The sequence below is a fragment of the Canis aureus genome, chromosome 16 (genome assembly GCF_053574225.1).
Source record: "Canis aureus isolate CA01 chromosome 16, VMU_Caureus_v.1.0, whole genome shotgun sequence".
In the NCBI taxonomy this organism is placed as follows: domain Eukaryota; kingdom Metazoa; phylum Chordata; class Mammalia; order Carnivora; family Canidae; genus Canis; species Canis aureus.
The window spans coordinates 6,230,388-6,248,763 of record NC_135626.1 but is presented as its reverse complement, the minus strand read 5'-3'; the positions used below and the strand labels follow the sequence as shown (position 1 = coordinate 6,248,763).

The 18,376-nt window shown below is 51.4% G+C and overlaps 1 protein-coding gene across 4 annotated transcripts in view; it reads left to right on the top strand.

The window, feature by feature from the left end:
• ZER1 (zyg-11 related cell cycle regulator) overlaps positions 1 to 17,187 on the top strand; it is a 30,723-nt gene extending 13,536 nt beyond the window's left edge. For 3 of the 4 annotated variants that reach the window (XM_077850939.1, XM_077850942.1, XM_077850940.1), the window contains exons 3-16: positions 105 to 255; positions 468 to 904; positions 1,195 to 1,371; positions 2,213 to 2,327; positions 2,493 to 2,639; positions 3,000 to 3,173; positions 7,536 to 7,751; positions 8,522 to 8,563; positions 8,725 to 8,844; positions 9,786 to 9,901; positions 10,333 to 10,521; positions 11,502 to 11,599; positions 13,658 to 13,760; positions 15,498 to 17,187. In XM_077850939.1, coding sequence (XP_077707065.1) covers positions 105 to 255; positions 468 to 904; positions 1,195 to 1,371; positions 2,213 to 2,327; positions 2,493 to 2,639; positions 3,000 to 3,173; positions 7,536 to 7,751; positions 8,522 to 8,563; positions 8,725 to 8,844; positions 9,786 to 9,901; positions 10,333 to 10,521; positions 11,502 to 11,599; positions 13,658 to 13,760; positions 15,498 to 15,555 — 2,143 coding nt within the window. In that variant the 3' untranslated portion in view covers positions 15,556 to 17,187. The remainder of the gene's footprint in view (positions 1 to 104; positions 256 to 467; positions 905 to 1,194; positions 1,372 to 2,212; positions 2,328 to 2,492; positions 2,640 to 2,999; positions 3,174 to 7,535; positions 7,752 to 8,521; positions 8,564 to 8,724; positions 8,845 to 9,785; positions 9,902 to 10,332; positions 10,522 to 11,501; positions 11,600 to 13,657; positions 13,761 to 15,497) is intronic. The other variant, XM_077850941.1, reaches the window with a different exon arrangement.
• Positions 17,188 to 18,376: the final 1,189 nt, after the last annotated feature.

Genomic DNA, 18,376 nt, shown 5'->3' with positions numbered 1-18,376 from the left:
GACTAGTGATGAGGGAAGGTTTCAGAGATAGGAGGGCTGGTGCCGAGCCTTGAGGATGAGGGTCCCTGGGCCCTTCCCACTAGCCAGGCCTTCTTCCCTCCCAGGTACGTGGAGCTGGTCAATGCCGCCTGCAACTTTGAGCCGCATGAGAGCTTCTTCAGCCTTTTCTCTGACCCCCGAAGCACCCGCCTCACCCGGATCCATCTCCGAGAGGACCTGGTGCAGGACCAGGACCTGGAGGCCATCCGCAAGCAGGTGAGACCTGCGTCACCAGCTAGTGGGGATGGGCATGGGGAGGCCAGCCTGAGGCAGTCAGTGAGTCCGGGGCCGGGGCGCTCCCCTCCAGCACAAGAATTGGGCGCTCCCCTACCTTGTGCATGCCCTTCTGCGAGCCCACCTGTGGTCTGGGGCCAGGCCTGGAGGGTGGGGAGAGGCTGTGGCAATAACAGAGCTGTGCCTGCTGCTAGGACCTGGTAGAGCTGTACTTGACCAACTGCGAGAAGCTATCCGCCAAGAGTCTGCAGACGCTGAGGAGCTTTAGCCACACCCTGGTGTCCTTGAGCCTCTTCGGCTGTGCAAACATTTTCTACGAGGAGGAGAACCCAGGGGGCTGTGAAGACGAGTGCCTCGTCAACCCCACCTGCCAGGTGCTGGTCAAGGACTTTACCTTTGAGGGCTTTAGCCGCCTACGCTTCCTCAACTTGGGCCGCATGATCGATGGGGTCCCTGTGGAGTCCCTGCTACGGCCACTTAACTCCCTGGCTGCCTTGGACCTCTCGGGCATCCAGACGAGCGATGCGGCCTTCCTGACCCAGTGGAAAGACAGCCTGGTGTCCCTTGTACTCTACAACATGGACCTGTCAGACGACCACATCCGGGTCATCGTCCAGCTGCACAAGCTGCGGTGAGCTGCTGGCCCAGAGCTCACTGGGGTAGGGATGGAGAGGTGGGGGTTGGCAGTCCCAGGAGGCTTGGGAGCCCCTGGCTGGGCAGGAGTGGGCTTGGAAGATGCAGTCCCCTTCTTAAACCCAGTGTTTTGGCTGCATCAAGGCTGTTCAGGGCCTTAGGGTGCCAGCAGGTTCTCCCCCAGAATGCCCTGGAGCAGTTGTGGCATGGGCTGAAGGAGCAAGGGTCTCTGAGGCAGCCCCAACCTGTGTCCAGCTCCTGACCTGTGACCCCCACTCCAATCTCCAGACACCTGGACATCTCCCGAGACCGCCTCTCCAGCTACTACAAGTTCAAGCTGACTCGCAAGGTGCTGAGCCTCTTTGTGCAAAAGCTGGGGAACCTGATGTCCCTGGACATCTCTGGCCACATGATCCTGGAGAACTGCAGCATCTCTAAGATGGACGAAGAGGCAGGGCAGACTAGGTGGGGACCCACCTGCCATGGTTGCCAGCAGGGTGTCCAACAAGCATCCCTATGCCAGGTCCTATGCTGGGTGCTGGAGATAAAGAAATGAATCAGGCCCTGCCCTTTTGAGTCTGTATGAACTAGTAGGGATAGAGGAGCCATTATTAGGACCGCAGTAGGGGAGGCACAGGGCTGTGGGTTTGCCCTGAGGATCAGGATGGAGGAAGGAGGAATGACATCCAAGCTGTCCTGAAAGCTCCTGAGTTTGCCAGAGGAAAGGTATCCCAGCAGAAGGAACAGCATACACAAAGGCTGGAAGGTACAAGCTTAAGGAGTGACCAGGAAATTAGGATGCTCAGACTGGCTAGAGATGGGTGGTGACTGGATGGGCCAGCAGTATCTGCCATGTATTAGGTTTCACAGCAGATAGGTTACTTCCTGGCTTGTTTGGTTGAGAGATCTGATTTAAACCCATCCAGCTATAATTGGCTATAAGCCGTACCCCCAGCCATACTTTCACAGGGTTTGGTTGATTGGTGTGTCTCTTCATGATTGTTGGTTGAACTTTACATAAAGGTAATAATACATCCTCACTAGAATGGTACATAGTATTTTCCAAAGATGGCTGCAACAATATCTCCCATCCCACATGTTATACAATGTGACCTTGCTACCCTTCCATCAGGAGGTGTGGATCTATGTCCTCTGTCCTTAAAAAGCAGGAAAAAAAAAAAGATGAGGCAGGAAGGCCTAGAAGAGGGCCCCAAGTAAATGCTTAGTTACCCCCAAGGAGAAGCTCTCCTAAACCCAGGGCAGCCCCAGTCCATACGCCACTGACCCTGACACCCTCTTCCCCCAGCATTGAGCCTTCCAAGAGCAGCATCATGCCTTTCCGGGCCCTGAAGAGGCCACTGCAGTTCCTAGGGCTCTTCGAGACCTCTCTGTGCCGCCTCACACACATTCCCGCCTACAAAGTGAGAAAGGGAGTCGGGGAGGGGAGGCATAGGGAGCCCTGGGACCAGGGAAGGGGGCGGGATGGGGGCCCCAAGGTGTCTGCCCTGGACCTAGAGATGGAGCTGGCATCTGGGGATCCCCCAGTTAGCTTCTTCCTGGTGGTTTTGAGCATGTTCCATTTCCAGGTAAGTGGTGACAAAAACGAGGAGCAGGTGCTGAATGCCATAGAGGCCTATACGGAGCACAGGCCTGAGATTACCTCACGGGCCATCAACCTGCTTTTTGACATCGCGCGTATCGAACGTTGCAACCAGCTTCTTCGGGCCTTGAAGGTCAGCCTCAGCCCTGGGGGTCCTCGGTCTCCTGTCCATCCCCACTTGGCAGGTGTTGGACTTGGTTGAGCTGTGTGCCCAGAGCCCCCATCTCTTCTCTGCACCTCTTCCCCAGGACAGGAGCAGTCCTACCCCCCTGAACCCCAGGCCTGCAGGGCCTTATTCCAGCACTGTCTTTTTCCCAGAACTGTGGCCCTGCCCTAGTCTCTGCCCCCAGCCCTCACTTCTGCTCTCAGAGAACAGGATTGGGGAAAGCTGTACCCCAGAGGACCTCTCCAGGCCCACTTGCAGAGCCCTAGGCCTGGCCTTGCACAACTCTAACAGGACTTGCCAACCCAGGCCTACCCTGTCTTCATATAGCTGGTCATCACAGCCCTCAAGTGCCACAAGTATGACAAGAACATTCAAGTCACAGGCAGCGCTGCCCTCTTCTACCTGACCAATTCCGAGTACCGCTCAGAGCAGAGCATCAAGCTGCGCCGACAGGTCATCCAGGTGGTGCTGAATGGCATGGAATCCTACCAGGAGGTGACGGTGAGCCCCCTGCCCACTATGGCCCTGCATGCTCTGGCCCAGCCACCCCTCCTCCTGTTCACCCTGTGTCCCAGCCTCACAAACCTAGTCCCTCATGAGGCCATGCTTGTTCGAACCCTTTTTTGCCTGGCTCTGTACTGCCCCCACCCCCACCCCTCTTACCCACTGCTCACTCCCAGACTCTGGGACCTGACATTCAAGACCCTGTAACCTGGCCCCACCTGACCAGTCCCCACCTGACCAGTCCATTACCCACTGCCACCCTCCACTCAGGGACCCTGTTCCTCTGCTCAGGCTGACTCCTCAGCCCTTCTGCCCAGTAACGCTCTGCTGGGTGGGGGATTGTTTTCCAATAGCTGATTTTATTATAAAAGTGACAAAAATTTTTACCTTAGAAAATTTATAATTACATATATAAAGGAAAAAAAAAATCCCGCCACCCAGAGATAGCCACTATTGATGTTGGATACCTGTTGTTCTGGATTTAGCCTGTGCATGTTTATTTAGTAGATGGGGTCATTCTGCACTTACTGTTTGCATAACATAGATTTTTATTTCATCGTGTCTTATGACTGTGAACATCTCCCATTTCACAAACGTTTTTACAACAGAATTTTTAAAATAATATTTATTTTCTATTTTCAAAAGTAAGACACCTAATGCTGAGAAAACAAATTCAAGTACCATTGACCCTTGAACCACATGGGTTTCAACCGTGCGGGTCCACTTAGATGCAGATTTTTTTTTTTTAAGATTTTATTTATTTATGTATGGTGGGGGGAGAAAGAGCAGAGGAAGGAGCAAGGAAAGGGACAAGTGGACTCCATGCTGAGCACAGAACCCAATGCAGGGCTCATCCCTAGATTCCTGAGATTATGACCTGAGCAGAAATCAAGAGTCAGACGCTCAACCAACTGAGCCACAAAGGCTCCGCCTGAAAAAAAAAAAAAGATTTATTTTTTTACTTGAGAGAAATCAAGCAGGAGCAGAGGGAGGGGCATAGGAAGAGAGTGTGAGAAACTCTCAGGCAGGCTCTGCCCAGCACAGAATCCCATGCAGAGCTCTTGATCTCATGACCCTGAGATCATGACCAGAACTAAAATCGAGTTGGATGCTTAACCAACAGCCACCCAGGTGCCCCTGGATGCAGATTTTATTTGACAATACAGTACAATGCCAATGTATTTTCTCTTTCTTATGATTTTCTCACATTTTCTTTACTTTAGCTTACTTTTTTTTTTAATCTTTTTTTTTTTAATTTATTTATTTATGATAGTTACAGAGAGAGAGAGAGGCAGAGACACAGGCAGAGGGAGAAGCAGGCTCCATGCACCGGGAGCCCGATGTGGGATTCGATCCTGGGTCTCCAGGATCGTGCCCTGGGCCAAAGGCAGGCACCAAACCGCTGCACCACCCAGGGATCCCTACTTTAGCTTACTTTATTATAAGACTACAGTACATGATACATACAATACACAAAATATGCTAATTGGCCATTGATGCTTATCAGTAAGGGGTTCTTGAAGTCCACAGTAGGCTATTAGTGGTGAAGTTTTGGGGGGAGTCAGAAGTTACAAGCGGATTTTCAGCTGCAAGGGAGTGGGTGGGGAGGAGGCCAGTGCCCCAACTGTCAGGTTGTTCGAGGGTCAGCCGTAATATGAAAATGTGTTAACTACAGAGTGAGAGTTGTTCACAGTCCAGCTCGCCTCCCCCTCACAGCTGGGTCTAACCATTGTTTTCTAGTTGTTGTTGTCAGCAGAGTGTTCAGTATCCTCACCCAGGGAAGGCCGCTCTGGTGCCAACTGTGCGCTAGAGCTGGGAGGCAGTGGCCAAGCCCTATCCCCATTGGCCCAGGCTCCGGTTACTGAATCAGCCTGGGTGGTTGAATATTTAGGTTACTTTCTTATTATTTGCTATTTCAAATAAGGTTTTGCTGACTATACTCCATTGATTATCCTTCAAATACATGACTAAAAGTGGAATTGCCCAAGCAATGAATGGATAGGTGTATTTTTAAAGCATTTGGGATGTATTCTCGAATTAACCTCCAGCAAGGCTTTGGTAGAGATATATAGCCTCTGCAAGGATGAGAAGACCTGCTTTTCCAATGCCTTTAAACTCCAGGGTTTAGAGTAGCTATTTTCTACGTTGAGATTGATTTTATAACCAGGAAAAAGGGGTGTCTTTTTTGGGGAAAAAAATGCTAGTTGAAGACTCCCAAACAAAATAATAAACTCTGTCAGGGGCGCCTGGGTGGCTCAGTGGTTGAGCATCTGCCTTGGGCTCAAGTCATGATCCCAGGGGTCCTGGAATGGAGTTCTGCATTGGGCTCCCCGCAGGGAGCCTGCTTCTCCTTCTCCCTCCACCTGTGTCTCTGCCTCTCTCTCTCTCTCTCTCTCTCTCTCTGTGTCTCTCATGAATAAATAAATAAAATCTTTAAACCCTATCAGAGAAATGAAAATTAAAATAATGATAGATCACATTTCATTTCAAGAGACCAATGGTCCCCAATATTGACGGGAGTCCGTAGAGAGCACTTTTGCCTACTTCCCACTGGTAAGGTATGAACAACTGGCAGAATTTGCCAAAACTGTAAATGCATTTATCTTTGGGCCTATGTATTCCACAATTCAAATGTTTTTAGAGGAAAAATATATAATACATCCACCTTTTTAAATTAAAGAAAATTAGAGAAAACCAGAATGTTTTAGCAATAGGGACCTGGAAAAGTAACATACAGTCCATCCACACAGTGTGAAAAAATGTCCACTGTATATTGATAAGTGAAAAGTTTTGGACCAATATATATAATATCTTTTTTTTCCGTCTCCTCTCCCCCAAGTATATATTTGCATGTGCATAATAGAAAAATCTAGAAGAATGTGCACCAAACTTTTAACAGCCATTACTTCTAGGGAATAAAGTGAGAGACTTTAACTTTTCACTCAAATACTACTACTTGAACGTTTATAGTGAATAAGTATTAGCTCTTGTAATTTAAAATACATTTTTTTCTCAAATTAAAAAATATATATATATTTTGGGGAAAAAAGAGATAACTAAGGGTGATACATCTCTAAGTTACATAATTAGGGATGCCTGGGTGGCTCAGCGGTTGAGCGCCTCCCTTCTGCCCAGGGCATGATCCTGGAGTTGCGGAATTGAGTCCCACATCAGGCTCCCAGCATGGAGCCTGCTTCTCCCTCTGCCTGTGTCTCTGCCTCTCTCTGTGTGTGTCTCTCATGAATAAATAAATAAATAAATAAATAAATAAATAAATAAATAATTTTTAAAAGAAATAAATAAATTATAAATTATGTAATTAATAAAATACAATGATCTCCCCAAATCTAACAAGAAAGGATGGAAAGAAATTAAATTACAGGCAAATGCTCCGAGAATACTTGAAAAAAAATTTAAAAGCCCACAGACAACACCTGGGTGGCTCATCGGTTGAGCACCTGCCTTCAGCCCAGGGTGTGATCCTGGAGACCTGGGGTTGAGTCCCACATCGGGCTCCCTGCGTAGAGCCTGCTTCTCCCTCTGCCTGTGTCTCTGCCTCTCTCTCTGTATCTCTCATATATAAAATCTTTTAAAAAATTAAGTGGCTATTAGGTCTTGGATGATTTAAAAAAAAGAAAAGAAATCAAAGATGTCCAGCCGTGTTAGGCCTCCTACTCTGCCACTGGGACCGTAAACTGGTACAGCCACTTTGGTGAACAGTCTGGAGTTGTGGTCAAGTTGAAGACATGCACGCCATGTGACCCAGAAGCCCATGTGCATGGACACCAGGATGCATGCATGAGACATTGAAGTAGCCAAACACGGAAGCCCCCTCAGATGTCCATCAACAACAGGATGGATGAATAAATCGAAGCACCTTAATGCAGTGCCAAAATGAATGCTCTTCAGCTATTCAGAACAACATAGTTGATCTTGCAAACCTATGGTTGAACAACAATAAGCAAGATGCTAAAGAATCTTTCATACAGAATAGCAGGGAGAGTAGTTCTCTATAGTGGAAGATGGGCTGATGATGACTAGGAGGGGACCTATGGGGACTTCCAGGTGCTGGCAGTATTCTATTTTCCTGACCCAGGTAGTGGTTACCTGGTTACTGAAAAGCTTGTTAGCGTCATAAATGCTCGTAAAACTACACATTTGTGTTCTATGCCCTCTTATGTATGAAGATTATATTTCACTCTTTTTTTAATTTAAAAAAAAAAAAAGCCTTGGAGTCTCCTCTTCCAGAAAGCCTTCCTAGACCACCACAGTTCTGGGTGATCTCACATGCCTTGAGAGCACCCCATAAAGCCCAGCCCCCAGTCTGACCCTGACTGCTTCACTTGTGTCCCGGCCCAGGTCCAGCGGAACTGCTGCCTGACCCTCTGTAACTTCAGCATCCCCGAGGAGCTGGAGTTCCAGTACCGCCGGGTCAACGAGCTCCTGCTAAGCATCCTCAACCCCACGCGGCAGGATGAATCCATCCAGCGCATCGCTGTGCACCTGTGCAACGCCCTGGTCTGCCAGGTGGACAATGACCACAAGGAGGCTGTGGGGAAGATGGGCTTTGTCGTGGTGCGTGCCCTCGGGCTGCCCTGCCTCCCCTTTCTCCCTCCCTCCTAGCCAGCCTTTTCCAGAGCCCTCTACTGCATGCTGGATTTAGGCTAGACCAAAGAAAGACTCTCCTCACCTTGAACCTGATTTATGTCCCTAGAGATTTGCTCTGCCTAGAGCACACTGGCACCTTCTCCTGGCCACTCCAGCTGCCCATTGGGTCTCCCACCATCCAAGCCACTCCTGGCTCCTCAGACCAGGTCCCCTGTTAGGTCTTTCTCACTAAGTGTCTGTTTAATATTGGCCTCCCCAGTGGGTTGTGAGTTCTGGAGGGAAAGACACCATCTTTGTTCCTTCTCCCGTCACACCATCCCCAGCACTTCCTAGTGTGCGGCCTAGGATGCACAGTGGAGAGGTAAGTATTTGCTGAAGAACAGAAGGAAAGAATGAGGAAGGAGTATCTAGCCTCCTCCTTTTACTTTGTCACTGGACAGGCTGGAGCCCACAGAGGGGGGGGGCCCAGACCCAAAGCTACACGGGGAACCAGGGTGCAGCTGGGACTAGCACCCAGGCCTTCAGATGCTAGGGACCAAGTCTATGTGGTTTGTACCTCTTCAAACAGCTCCCCCAGACCAGATAAGGCAGATTTGGTCTCGTCAGGATGCATTAGCCAGGAGTAGAAGTGCTGACTCTCCTCTCTCCATCTTGGTTCTTGGGGGACACAGTAGCTCTTGAGCCAAGCCCTGCCTGTGTCCCCATTCCCCCCAGCAAGTTTTCTTCTTTGTCCACAGACCATGCTGAAGCTGATTCAGAAGAAGCTGCTGGACAAGATAGTAAGTCAAGTCTTCATGAAGCCACTCTGACCTTCCCTAGCCTGAGAAGGGGTGGTTTGCCCCTGGAGGATACCCATATTTTGTCAGGGGATGCCCTCATGGGTGCCAGGGGCCTGCACGGCCCTCCAGGTGAACCATGCTGAGCACCCCCCACCCTTCAGTGTGACCAGGTGATGGAGTTCTCCTGGAGTGCCCTGTGGAACATCACAGACGAGACACCTGACAACTGCGAGATGTTCCTCAATTTCAATGGCATGAAGCTATTCCTGGACTGCCTGAAGGTACTGCCCATCTCCAGTGGCAGCAGCCTCCTTAACCACCCACATGGCCACTCTTCTGTCCTTAGGCATCCTACCAGCCAGATCTATCAGCAACCCCTCTCCCCCTGGTTCCCACAGAAGGGCGGCAGGGGCCGACTTACAGGCCCACACCTCCTTAGAGCCCTCCCTCCAAGGGAAAACCCAGTCCCATCATTCTCTGCACCAATTTCTCAGACTGCCCACAGTCTGGCCGGGGTCCACTGGACAGCATTCTGACCAGTAGGACAGTCTTTTAAAACTCATCCTTGGGGCACCTGCCTGGCTCAATTGGTAGAACATGTGACTCTTGATCTCAGGGTCGTGAGTTCAAGCCCCACATTGGGCATAGAGCTTACTTTTTAAAAAATAAGGAGTAGCAATTCTAAAAATAAATAAAACTCGTTTTCTTACTTTAGTTTTTATAAATTTTCCCTTAAACTAATATTTTGAGTTTTTGGCAAAGAGAACCACATTTGTCCTAGTTGGAAGTTTATAGGTCAGATCTCGACTCAGCCTTTGATTTTGTAGCAAGGAGTCCTCACCATTTTAAGCCATATGGTATAGGGGATCCCTGGATGGCTCAGTGGTTTGGCGCCTGCCTTTGGCCCAGGGCGCGGAGTCCGTGTCGGGCTCCTGGCATGGAGCCTGCTTCTCCCTCTGCCTGTGTCTCTGCCTCTCTCTCTCTCTTTATGTCTATCATGAATAAATAAACCTTTAAAAAAAAATCCATATGGTATATACCCAGTGCTGTACTAGGTACACTAGAAGGTATGAGGGCAGGCTGTTGCTCCCCCTCTTTGTCTGGTTGGAATGGCCAGATACCCATAAGGTTTCTAGGTTAACAATACCAGAACTTCAAAACAAAAATCAAACCAGACACTAAGTGCTAATTGAAGTGGCCCCATTGGCTCTCATTTTGCCAGGAATTCCCAGAGAAGCAGGAACTGCATCGGAATATGCTAGGACTCTTGGGGAATGTGGCAGAGGTGAAGGAGCTGCGGCCTCAGCTAATGACTTCCCAATTTATCAGTGTCTTCAGGTGGGTATTTCTTTCCTTTCTCTTTTTGCCTTGGCTGCCAGGATGTTCAGGGCTCTGGTCTGTGTTCAGCTGCAGCAACTGCTCTCTGCCTAAGTTTCTGTTAGAAATGTCCCCTTGCGTCCAAGTCCCTGCTCCGCTGTGTTGAGTATACTTGGACCCAAGCTCGAGCTTGTAAATAAATGCTCGTGTGTTTGCAAAAAAAAAAAAAAAGAAAGAAAGAAATGTCCCCTTGTGTCTACATGTGGTTTCTTTCAAGCCTCCATAAATGATCCTCTTGTAGCTGTGTCTTCAGCGACCTCAGATCTTTAGAAGTCACTTGGGTATGGATAATAGAGAAATCAGTGATACCTCTGGCATCTGGTCTATAAGCTGGGGTCCAGCAGCTGGGGTCTGAAGAGGGACTTGGAGGGATTTTTCTCTCTTCTTGGCAGCAACCTGCTGGAGAGCAAGGCTGATGGGATCGAGGTTTCCTACAATGCCTGCGGCGTACTCTCCCACATCATGTTTGATGGGCCTGAGGCGTGGGGCATCTGTGAGCCCCAGCGAGAGGAGGTGGAGGAGCGCATGTGGGCAGCCATCCAGAGCTGGGATGTCAACTCTCGGAGAAACATCAATTACAGGTGCGGGGTGGTGTGTGGGCGGGGTCCATGGGGAGACAGGTCACTCATGCCCAACGAGGCCTGGGGAGAGCCTCCTGCCTTCCTTCTAGTCCCCTTTACAGCTCTCGCTGAGGCACAAAGCTCACGCACAGCACACAGCACACATCTTACCCATAAGGCTGGGCACGTCTTTCACACACATCAACACCTGTGTGGATGCAAAGTTTGCCATTGACAAACATTTGAGACATGTTTACCTGTGGGAAGAAAGAAGAGGAAAATACAAACACACTCTAGGAAACAGAACAGAAACCACTCATGAGCTCGTTCCCGGAAAGAATCTCTGCTCACAGTGTGGCGCCTCCCTTCCCAGCAGTTTCCCTCTACTCTGATTTAATTGTTTACAATGCAGCTAGTGTCAGGTCTTCTAGGGCATGGGTCTCTCTCCTTGTTCTATGACTGGGTCACTTTCTGGGTGCGGATGAGCCATCTTGTCCTGATTGACATTGACATTGAAAACCCATATTGGGAGAATTGGACCCCTGTGGCTTTGCTGATGCTCTGGTGACAGCTGTTCCCAAGGAAATGTGAAGGGGAATCACTGGCCCAGGGGCTTTGCACTTACATTTTTCAGGCTCAGACCATGACTCCAGATAGCCTGCAAAGGCCATTATAAGAAGTACAGTCACACTTCTGTTTCTCAGGGTACTTCTCTCTGTCTCCCCAAGAATGGGTCTCTCGTCCTTGCCAAGCTCCCCTATTTCTACACCACCTGATCTATGTCCCTCCTACCTCCCTTACATGCCCATGCTCCTGACCTCTCTCACTAGCGAGCTCCCTCTGTGGAGCCTGAAGGCCAGATGCCTCTGCCTCTGCTGCATCCTACTAGCCTGCTCATGGGTGGCCTGTGGAACCCTCCAGGGAGGAGAGCCCTCCAATAGGAGAAGATGCACTCCCCCACCCCCTGGCATTAGAAGTGACTTTGATCTCTCTTTCTACAGGTCCTTTGAGCCAATTCTTCGCCTCCTTCCCCAGGGCATCTCCCCTGTCAGCCAGCACTGGGCCACCTGGGCCCTGTACAACCTTGTGTCTGTCTACCGTGAGTACACACTTGCCCTTTGTTCAGACACAGGGATGCTCACCTGGTTGCGAGCCAACTTGTCCTCAGGGAGCTCATAACCCGGGTGAGGAGTTCTAAGAGAGGTGGCCCCGGTGTCTGTGCCTAGGAGCACAGCCCTCCCCTTTCCAGCATCTGTGGCATGTCCAGCATAATGGTGGGGCCTGCCTCATCACCAGAAGCAAGCCTAGCAGACCAGACAGCCCATCCAGAGTTCCCAGACAGCTTTCTTAATGCCGCCTGCTTCCACATAAGTGAATAGTCAAAAATCTCCAGGCCTTCTGGAAGACAGAGTAAGACCAACTCAAAGAACTAACCCCTGAGGAAACAGACTTCCAAGGGAACAGGAGAGGACTTTAAAACAATTCTAACTTTTTTTTTTTTAAGATTTTATTTATTTATTCGTGAGACACAGAGAGAGAGGCAGAGACACAGGCAGAGAGAGAAGCAGGTTTCCCGCAGGGAGCCTGATGCAAAACTCGATCCCGGGACTCCAGGATCACACCCTGAGCTGGGTCAGACACTCAACCGCCGAGCCACCCAGGCATCCCCAATTCTAACTTTATTCCTCAAAGAGCATCCCATCCTCCCATAGAAGAGCCTGAACCATCCTCTGCCAAGTGGCTCTGGCACGGAGAGAAAGAAGGTAGAGCACCAGGAGAGCTTGATGGCAGGACAGGTTTGACCATCGTTCTCTCTCCTACTGGTTATGTGAGGTTATTTAACCTCTCTGGGCCTCAGTTTCCTCCATAGAATGGGGACAGGATTAAGGCCTACCTCATAAGATTGATGTGAAAAGAAAACCAGCATAAAGCGCCCAGCCTGGGGCCTGGATCCTGCTCAGTCCCGTTAACTGGCAGAGTGAATCGGAGTGCGGGCTCTGGGGGCAGATACCTGGCTTCAAACCATGGCTCTCCCACTTGCTGTGTTACTTTAAGCAGGTTTCTCAACCTCTCTGTGCCTCAATTTCCTCATCTTTAAAATGGGATAAAAATGGGATTTCTGTCAAATAAGGTATGTAAAGTGATTGGAACAGTGCTTGACCCATACCAACTCTTCAATAAGCATTACCCTTTTTCATTACTACTTGAGGTTAGTGTTACCAGACTACCAGCACCAGACCTCAGAGAGGCACTGTTGTAGTATAGACAAAAGAGCCCTGAGCTGAGACTCCTTTGGACAAGCACCAAGAATGACTTTGGATGAATTGCTTCATCCCTTTGAACCTCAGTTCTTTCATCTGTAAAATGGAGAGCATAAAAGTAGCTCTGACTACATAGGGGCAGGGGTGGTGGTGTTCCACTGAAATGCCCATGTTCTCCATGGAGCATAAAGCCCTGGATCCTGAGCACTAGAATGTGCTTTATTTGTGTGAACCGTAAACCACCCAATAATAGGAAGGAATGCTGGTTCCAGCCTGGCTGGCCACCAGAATCACCTTGTAGTATATTGTTAAAAATACAGGGCAGCCCCAGTGGCCCAGTGGTTTAGCGCCGCCTTCAGCCCGGGGTGTGATCCTGGAGACCCAGGATCGAGTCCCGCGTCGGGCTCCCTGCACAAAGCCTGCTTCTCCCTCTGCCTGTCTCTCTCTCTCTTTCTCTCTGTCATGAATAAATAAATAAAATTAAAAAAAAAAACAAATAAATACAGGTTCCTGGGTCTGTTGATTCAGAATACTTGAGGGCAGGGCTTGGGAATCTGTATTTTTACAAAAACTTCTCAGAGGATAGAAGCCACTAGTATGGCTGTTACTTCCCTTGGGGTGAGCTGTGGAAAGAAAGAAATGTGGCTGCGTCCCAAAGTAGCCTTTTTCAAGGACTCACCCCTTGTTCCCCCAGTGGACCCAAGAATCCCAACAGACGGTTCCCTGGTGCAGCAGCGCCTTCACTGCCCTCCCCCAGGCCTGTGTATCCACCCCCCTACTCCCCTCTCCTCACCCCCACACACCCCCACCCCAGGGCATCCTTCACAGCAAGGGTGGGTTCTGGGCCACAGGCTGCTGGAAGACCAGCCTGATCCCCTGTCTGCCCCTCCCTGCAGCGGACAAGTACTGCCCCCTGCTGATCAAAGAAGGGGGGCTGCCCCTGCTGAGGGACATGATCAAGATGGCAACTGCTCGGCAGGAGACGAAGGAAATGGCCCGGTAAGAGACAGCCAGTTTTTCTGCTTGCAGCCTCAGTGTGGGGGAGTGGGGGCCACTCGGGCAACTCAGGGTGGAGTGTGGAGGTGGATAGTGTACTGCTTTCCAGCAGGGGCCTCCCTCAGTGTCATTTGGCCACAGTGTGGCCAGAAACTAGCTCACCCAGCTCCATGAGGAGCATCACTGCCCTCCTGTAAACTTCGTTTTCTCTTACTCCCAATGATTTCCATCCTCTCCCCCTGGCCCTTACCAAGTCAGCTCAAAATTCATCATTTTTGGCCAAAGACCTTCCAAAGAAAGAGAATACTGTGTGATAAAGTATATTCTAGAGAACTGGCGGGCGAAGGCAAATGGGTTTGCACAGGGCAGAGTTGCCAGGGCCAGCTGCTATGCGGTTTCACTCCCGTGCCTGAAACCCCATCATCCTTGATCTCGCACCAGTCCGGGTATGAGCAACTCTCAGGAATGCTGCATGTGGCATCAGCAGTAACAACCTTGCTTCCTCCAGGATCCATTCCAGAAGGGAGCACAGTTACATTGACCCCAGTTCTGAGCCCGGTGTAGAATCAGGAGTATCAGGAGCAGGGATCTGGGACTCAGAAGCACCCAAACAGGGACTCACTGGGCTGTGCAGCATCTGCCGTTTCTGCAGTTCCTTTAGCAAAAGGCGCTTCATAAACAATAATTGACAGATTCCTCTCAGTTTGAGAATGGTAAAAATGAGTGGTTCTCAAATGTAATCTCCCTGAAGAATCACCTGAAAAGATGTTAAAAATGCACAGGCCCATCCTAGATTTTCTTTCCCAGTAGATCTGGGATTGGGGCCTGGGAATATTCATTATCAACAGGGATCCCAGGAGATTTGAGAAGCTGGGTAAGACTGACCCGTAACCTACTCCAGTTCCTCTGAACATCTCTGTAAGACCTGAGACGTATCCCAGCTGGCCGGCTTGTCTGAATGAGGTTGTGACACCAAGGGGAGCTCAGAAGTCATTCCGCCCATCCCACTCCTGTACCACTCCGGGCACCCCTTACTTCCTAAAAGGCAGTAGGCACCTCTTTAGCACATGGAGGCTACAGTGAACACCACTCCTACCTCCAACCAACTCAAAGGCATAGCGTTGAGCCGGAAGGCCATCCGAGGTCCCAGGTGATACCTAACTGCAGTAGGGCAGTGGTTCTCAAGGGTCAGTCTGGAGGGGGCACAAGACTGTGGCTCTGAGCACCAGTGGTGGTTCCCAAGACCATGGTGCTGGGCCTGGCCTGGCCGCGTGGAGGGTGTCAGGAGCCCTATTGCTGGCATGGCTGCCCCAGCCCCACCCGGACCTCCTCAAGATCGGGATCTCTGGGCAAATCTGACATGCAGGCAGTTTGGAGATCACTAGTAGGCTGCCTGGGTAGGTAGGGGGAAAGTGAAGAAAGCAGGTGGTGCTCAAGAAAGGAGCAGAGAGGGTTGTGAAGGTCAAGCCTGAGCCATTTCAGGGGAGCCCCTAGCCAGAGATGCCCTGGGGCTGAGAGGTAAGGAAGGGGGTCCCAGGGAGGAAGGAGGGGAGCACAGGGGCCTGATAGTATTGGTGGCCACAGGTGCCATTTCCTAGGCACTGGGCAGGAATCTCCTCAGTCAGTGTCAGCATTACTGTGGACATTTGTTAGCAAACCCATTGGCCTCATCAGCCAGGAGGGGCCAGGCCCACCCGACCCAAGACTGCCCTCTGATCCTCTCTCTCCTGTGGTCTCCAGCAAGGTGATTGAGCACTGCAGTAACTTTAAAGAGGAGAACATGGACACGTCCAGATAGAGGCCTCTGCCCCTACGGCCACCACGGCTCTGGACCACAAGGCCAGGAGGAAGCTCTCAAGCAGCCCAGCTGGCAGACCCCCACCGGGGAGCCTCCCGCTGGATGAAGGGACACAGGGGGACTTTTGCACAACCGACGCTTTTCCTTAACATTAGTGAGATATATATATATTATATATATATATATTATATATATATATATATATAATTTTTTTTTGGTTAGGAAGTGTGAAGTTTTGTGTGTATGATTTCTGTACAAAAACAAAAGAAACACTCCTTGAGTCCCCGCAGCTTCCTCGGCCACCTCAAGCCCCAACTCCAAGCCTTCATTGCTGCCACTCACTCCTACTCCCCTCAGACTAAATGCCTCTAACGTTGTGAGTCTGGTCCTTTCCCAGTGACCTCAGACCCTGGCCTCGCTTCCCATTAGGAGAGGCAGAGGGCTTTTGACAGCCCACTCCAGCACCCCAACCCACCCGTCAAAGCCTGAGAACCCCATCTGGGCTCCTGGGTATGGCCGATGGGGTTTGGGATGAAAACCAGCCCCACTGGGCCTCCTGAATGCCTTGGTGCTCCCAGCCACGGGCCGTCTGGGGCAAGGAAGTGAGTGCCCAGGCCCAGGCAGCCCCAGCCCCAGAGGACCCTCAGGAGCGGGGCTCCCAGGGGCCCCGCCGTTCTCTGGTCAGGCCTGCCTGAGGCCACGCTGCTATGGAGGCTGCCTCCTGGTCTCCCACCAGGTCCCAGGCTACTGAAGGCCCCAGCCCAGGGCTGGTCAGAACTCAGGCAGATTCCACTGCCCCTTCTGCCAAACATATTCAGCACCCACCCCGGCCCTGGAAGCCAGCACCGCCAGGGCCAGGGGCTTGTTCCTCACTCCCCAGCCCTTCCCCTGCCCGCAGCACCCATGGTGCCCCAGCACCCCACCAGCAGAACTGAGCCGGCCTCATTTGCCATGCCCCCTCACCTTCCCCGCTGCCCGGAGGACCCCACACTTCTCTCAGGCAGGAGGTCCCCACTCCAGCTGGACCTGCAGCAACAGGCAGCTGCCTCCAGACCAGCACTGGGCACAGCCTGCAGTGGCCCCACGTGGCCCTTCTGAGCCCCTCTTCCCTGCCCCCAGGCTACCTTGGGAGCCTCTGTGCTGTGTTTCAGAGAAGTATGAGCTACAAATGTATCTTGAAATATCTTGTGGTCCTCCCTTGACGTAACTCCGAATTGCTTCTCTGGAGACAGGCAGTGGTGAGGAGGCCCCTCCAGAACAAGGCACTAGGGAAGCAAGGCCGACTCTGCAGGCACCCCCTCGGGGATGACCTCTCTTCCTTCTTCTTTCCCTGGGCCTGCTTTTGGACTCTCCTGGCATTTCTGCCTCGTGACAGAACAGGCTGGATGAGCAGTCCAAGGGAGAGACACCAGGCCTTCTCCCCTGAAGTCTGTCCCTGCCAGCCCCGGGAAGGGGGCGGCTGCCCTGTGCTTCCCAAGCTCGGCAGACAGGCCACATCTGCCCCTCCCCTCCGTGTTCACCTGGCGTGAGCCAGTGCCTGGGCAGAGCTCACATCGCGTTGCTTTACCACCTGGGGCCTGGGTAAATGTACTTTGGGATGTCACAGAAATACATTTTTGTGCAAAGTGGAAAGAGCAGTGTCTTTTTTGCAAAAGGGGTGGGGTCAGGAGAGGGGCTGGAGCCATTTCAAGCACTGGGCCTTGAAGGAGGGGACCTGCAATGGGGAGCATGCATCGGGTGGATTTGTGTGCCCAGCTTGGGGACAAGCGGCAGATGGGGCTGAACGACCTGCCTCCCCTCATTCTCTGCACTCTCCCGTGCCCCGACACTGGGATACAGCTGCAGCAGCCCCACAGGCCACCTGCCTGGGGTGGTGCAGTCTGATGGTAGACACAATGTTCTGTGTGAGCACGGAGCAGAGAGAGCACCTCCTGGGGCCGGTAGGAGTAGAGTGGGGCCCTAGGAGACAGAAGTTAGTTGGACAACTGTTTCTGTGAGGGAAGGGCACCTTCAGCCTGGTGGTAAGAGGCGTGGTGTCCCTGAGCAGGCAGGGAGGGCTTCTCTTGAGCCGAGACCTGTGAGCTGGAGCCAGTAAAAGAAGGCTGTCAGGGGGTGCCTGAGCCACTCAGTCGCTTGAGCGTCTGACTCTTGATTTTGGCTCAGGTCATGATCTTGGGGTCGAGGGATCAAGCTCCAGTGGGGAGTCTGCTTGAGATGCTCTCTCTCCCACTCCCTCTGCCCCTCCTCTCTAAAATTAATAAATAAATATTAAAAAAAAAAAAAGACAAAGCTTCCAGGCTGGCTATGGGTAAGCTGCGGAAGGAACACTGTCGACAGAGGGCTCAGCTAGAAGGGCTTTACAGGGAGAGCGGTTAAGCACCTCCCTGCAGCTGTAGCAGAGCAAAGGAATTAAGGCACAAGCAGGGAGAGATGGAGAAGTAGCTGGGAGGGTGGCTTTGCCCTCCAGGCTCCTGAGGTACTTCCAAGGCTGCACCCAATTGAGGAGAGCTGTTCCCCAAAGATGCCAGGTGTGTGTGCCTTGACCAAATTCTAGCCACGCTCCCCTGAGGCATCTTCTCAACTAGGCCACAAACTTGGCCTATAAGAGCCCTACTACGGGCTCTTACCGCAAGTGATTTTGTCCATCTCCCTCCCCTACATTAAAACAACCACTTGGGCACCTGGGGTGGCTCAGTGGTTGAGCGTCTGCCTTTGGCTCAGGGAGTGATCCCAGAGTCCCAGGATCAAGTCCTGCATCCGTTCCCCACAGGGAGCCTCCTTCTCCCTCTGCCTATGTCTTTGCCTCTCTCTCTGTGTTTCT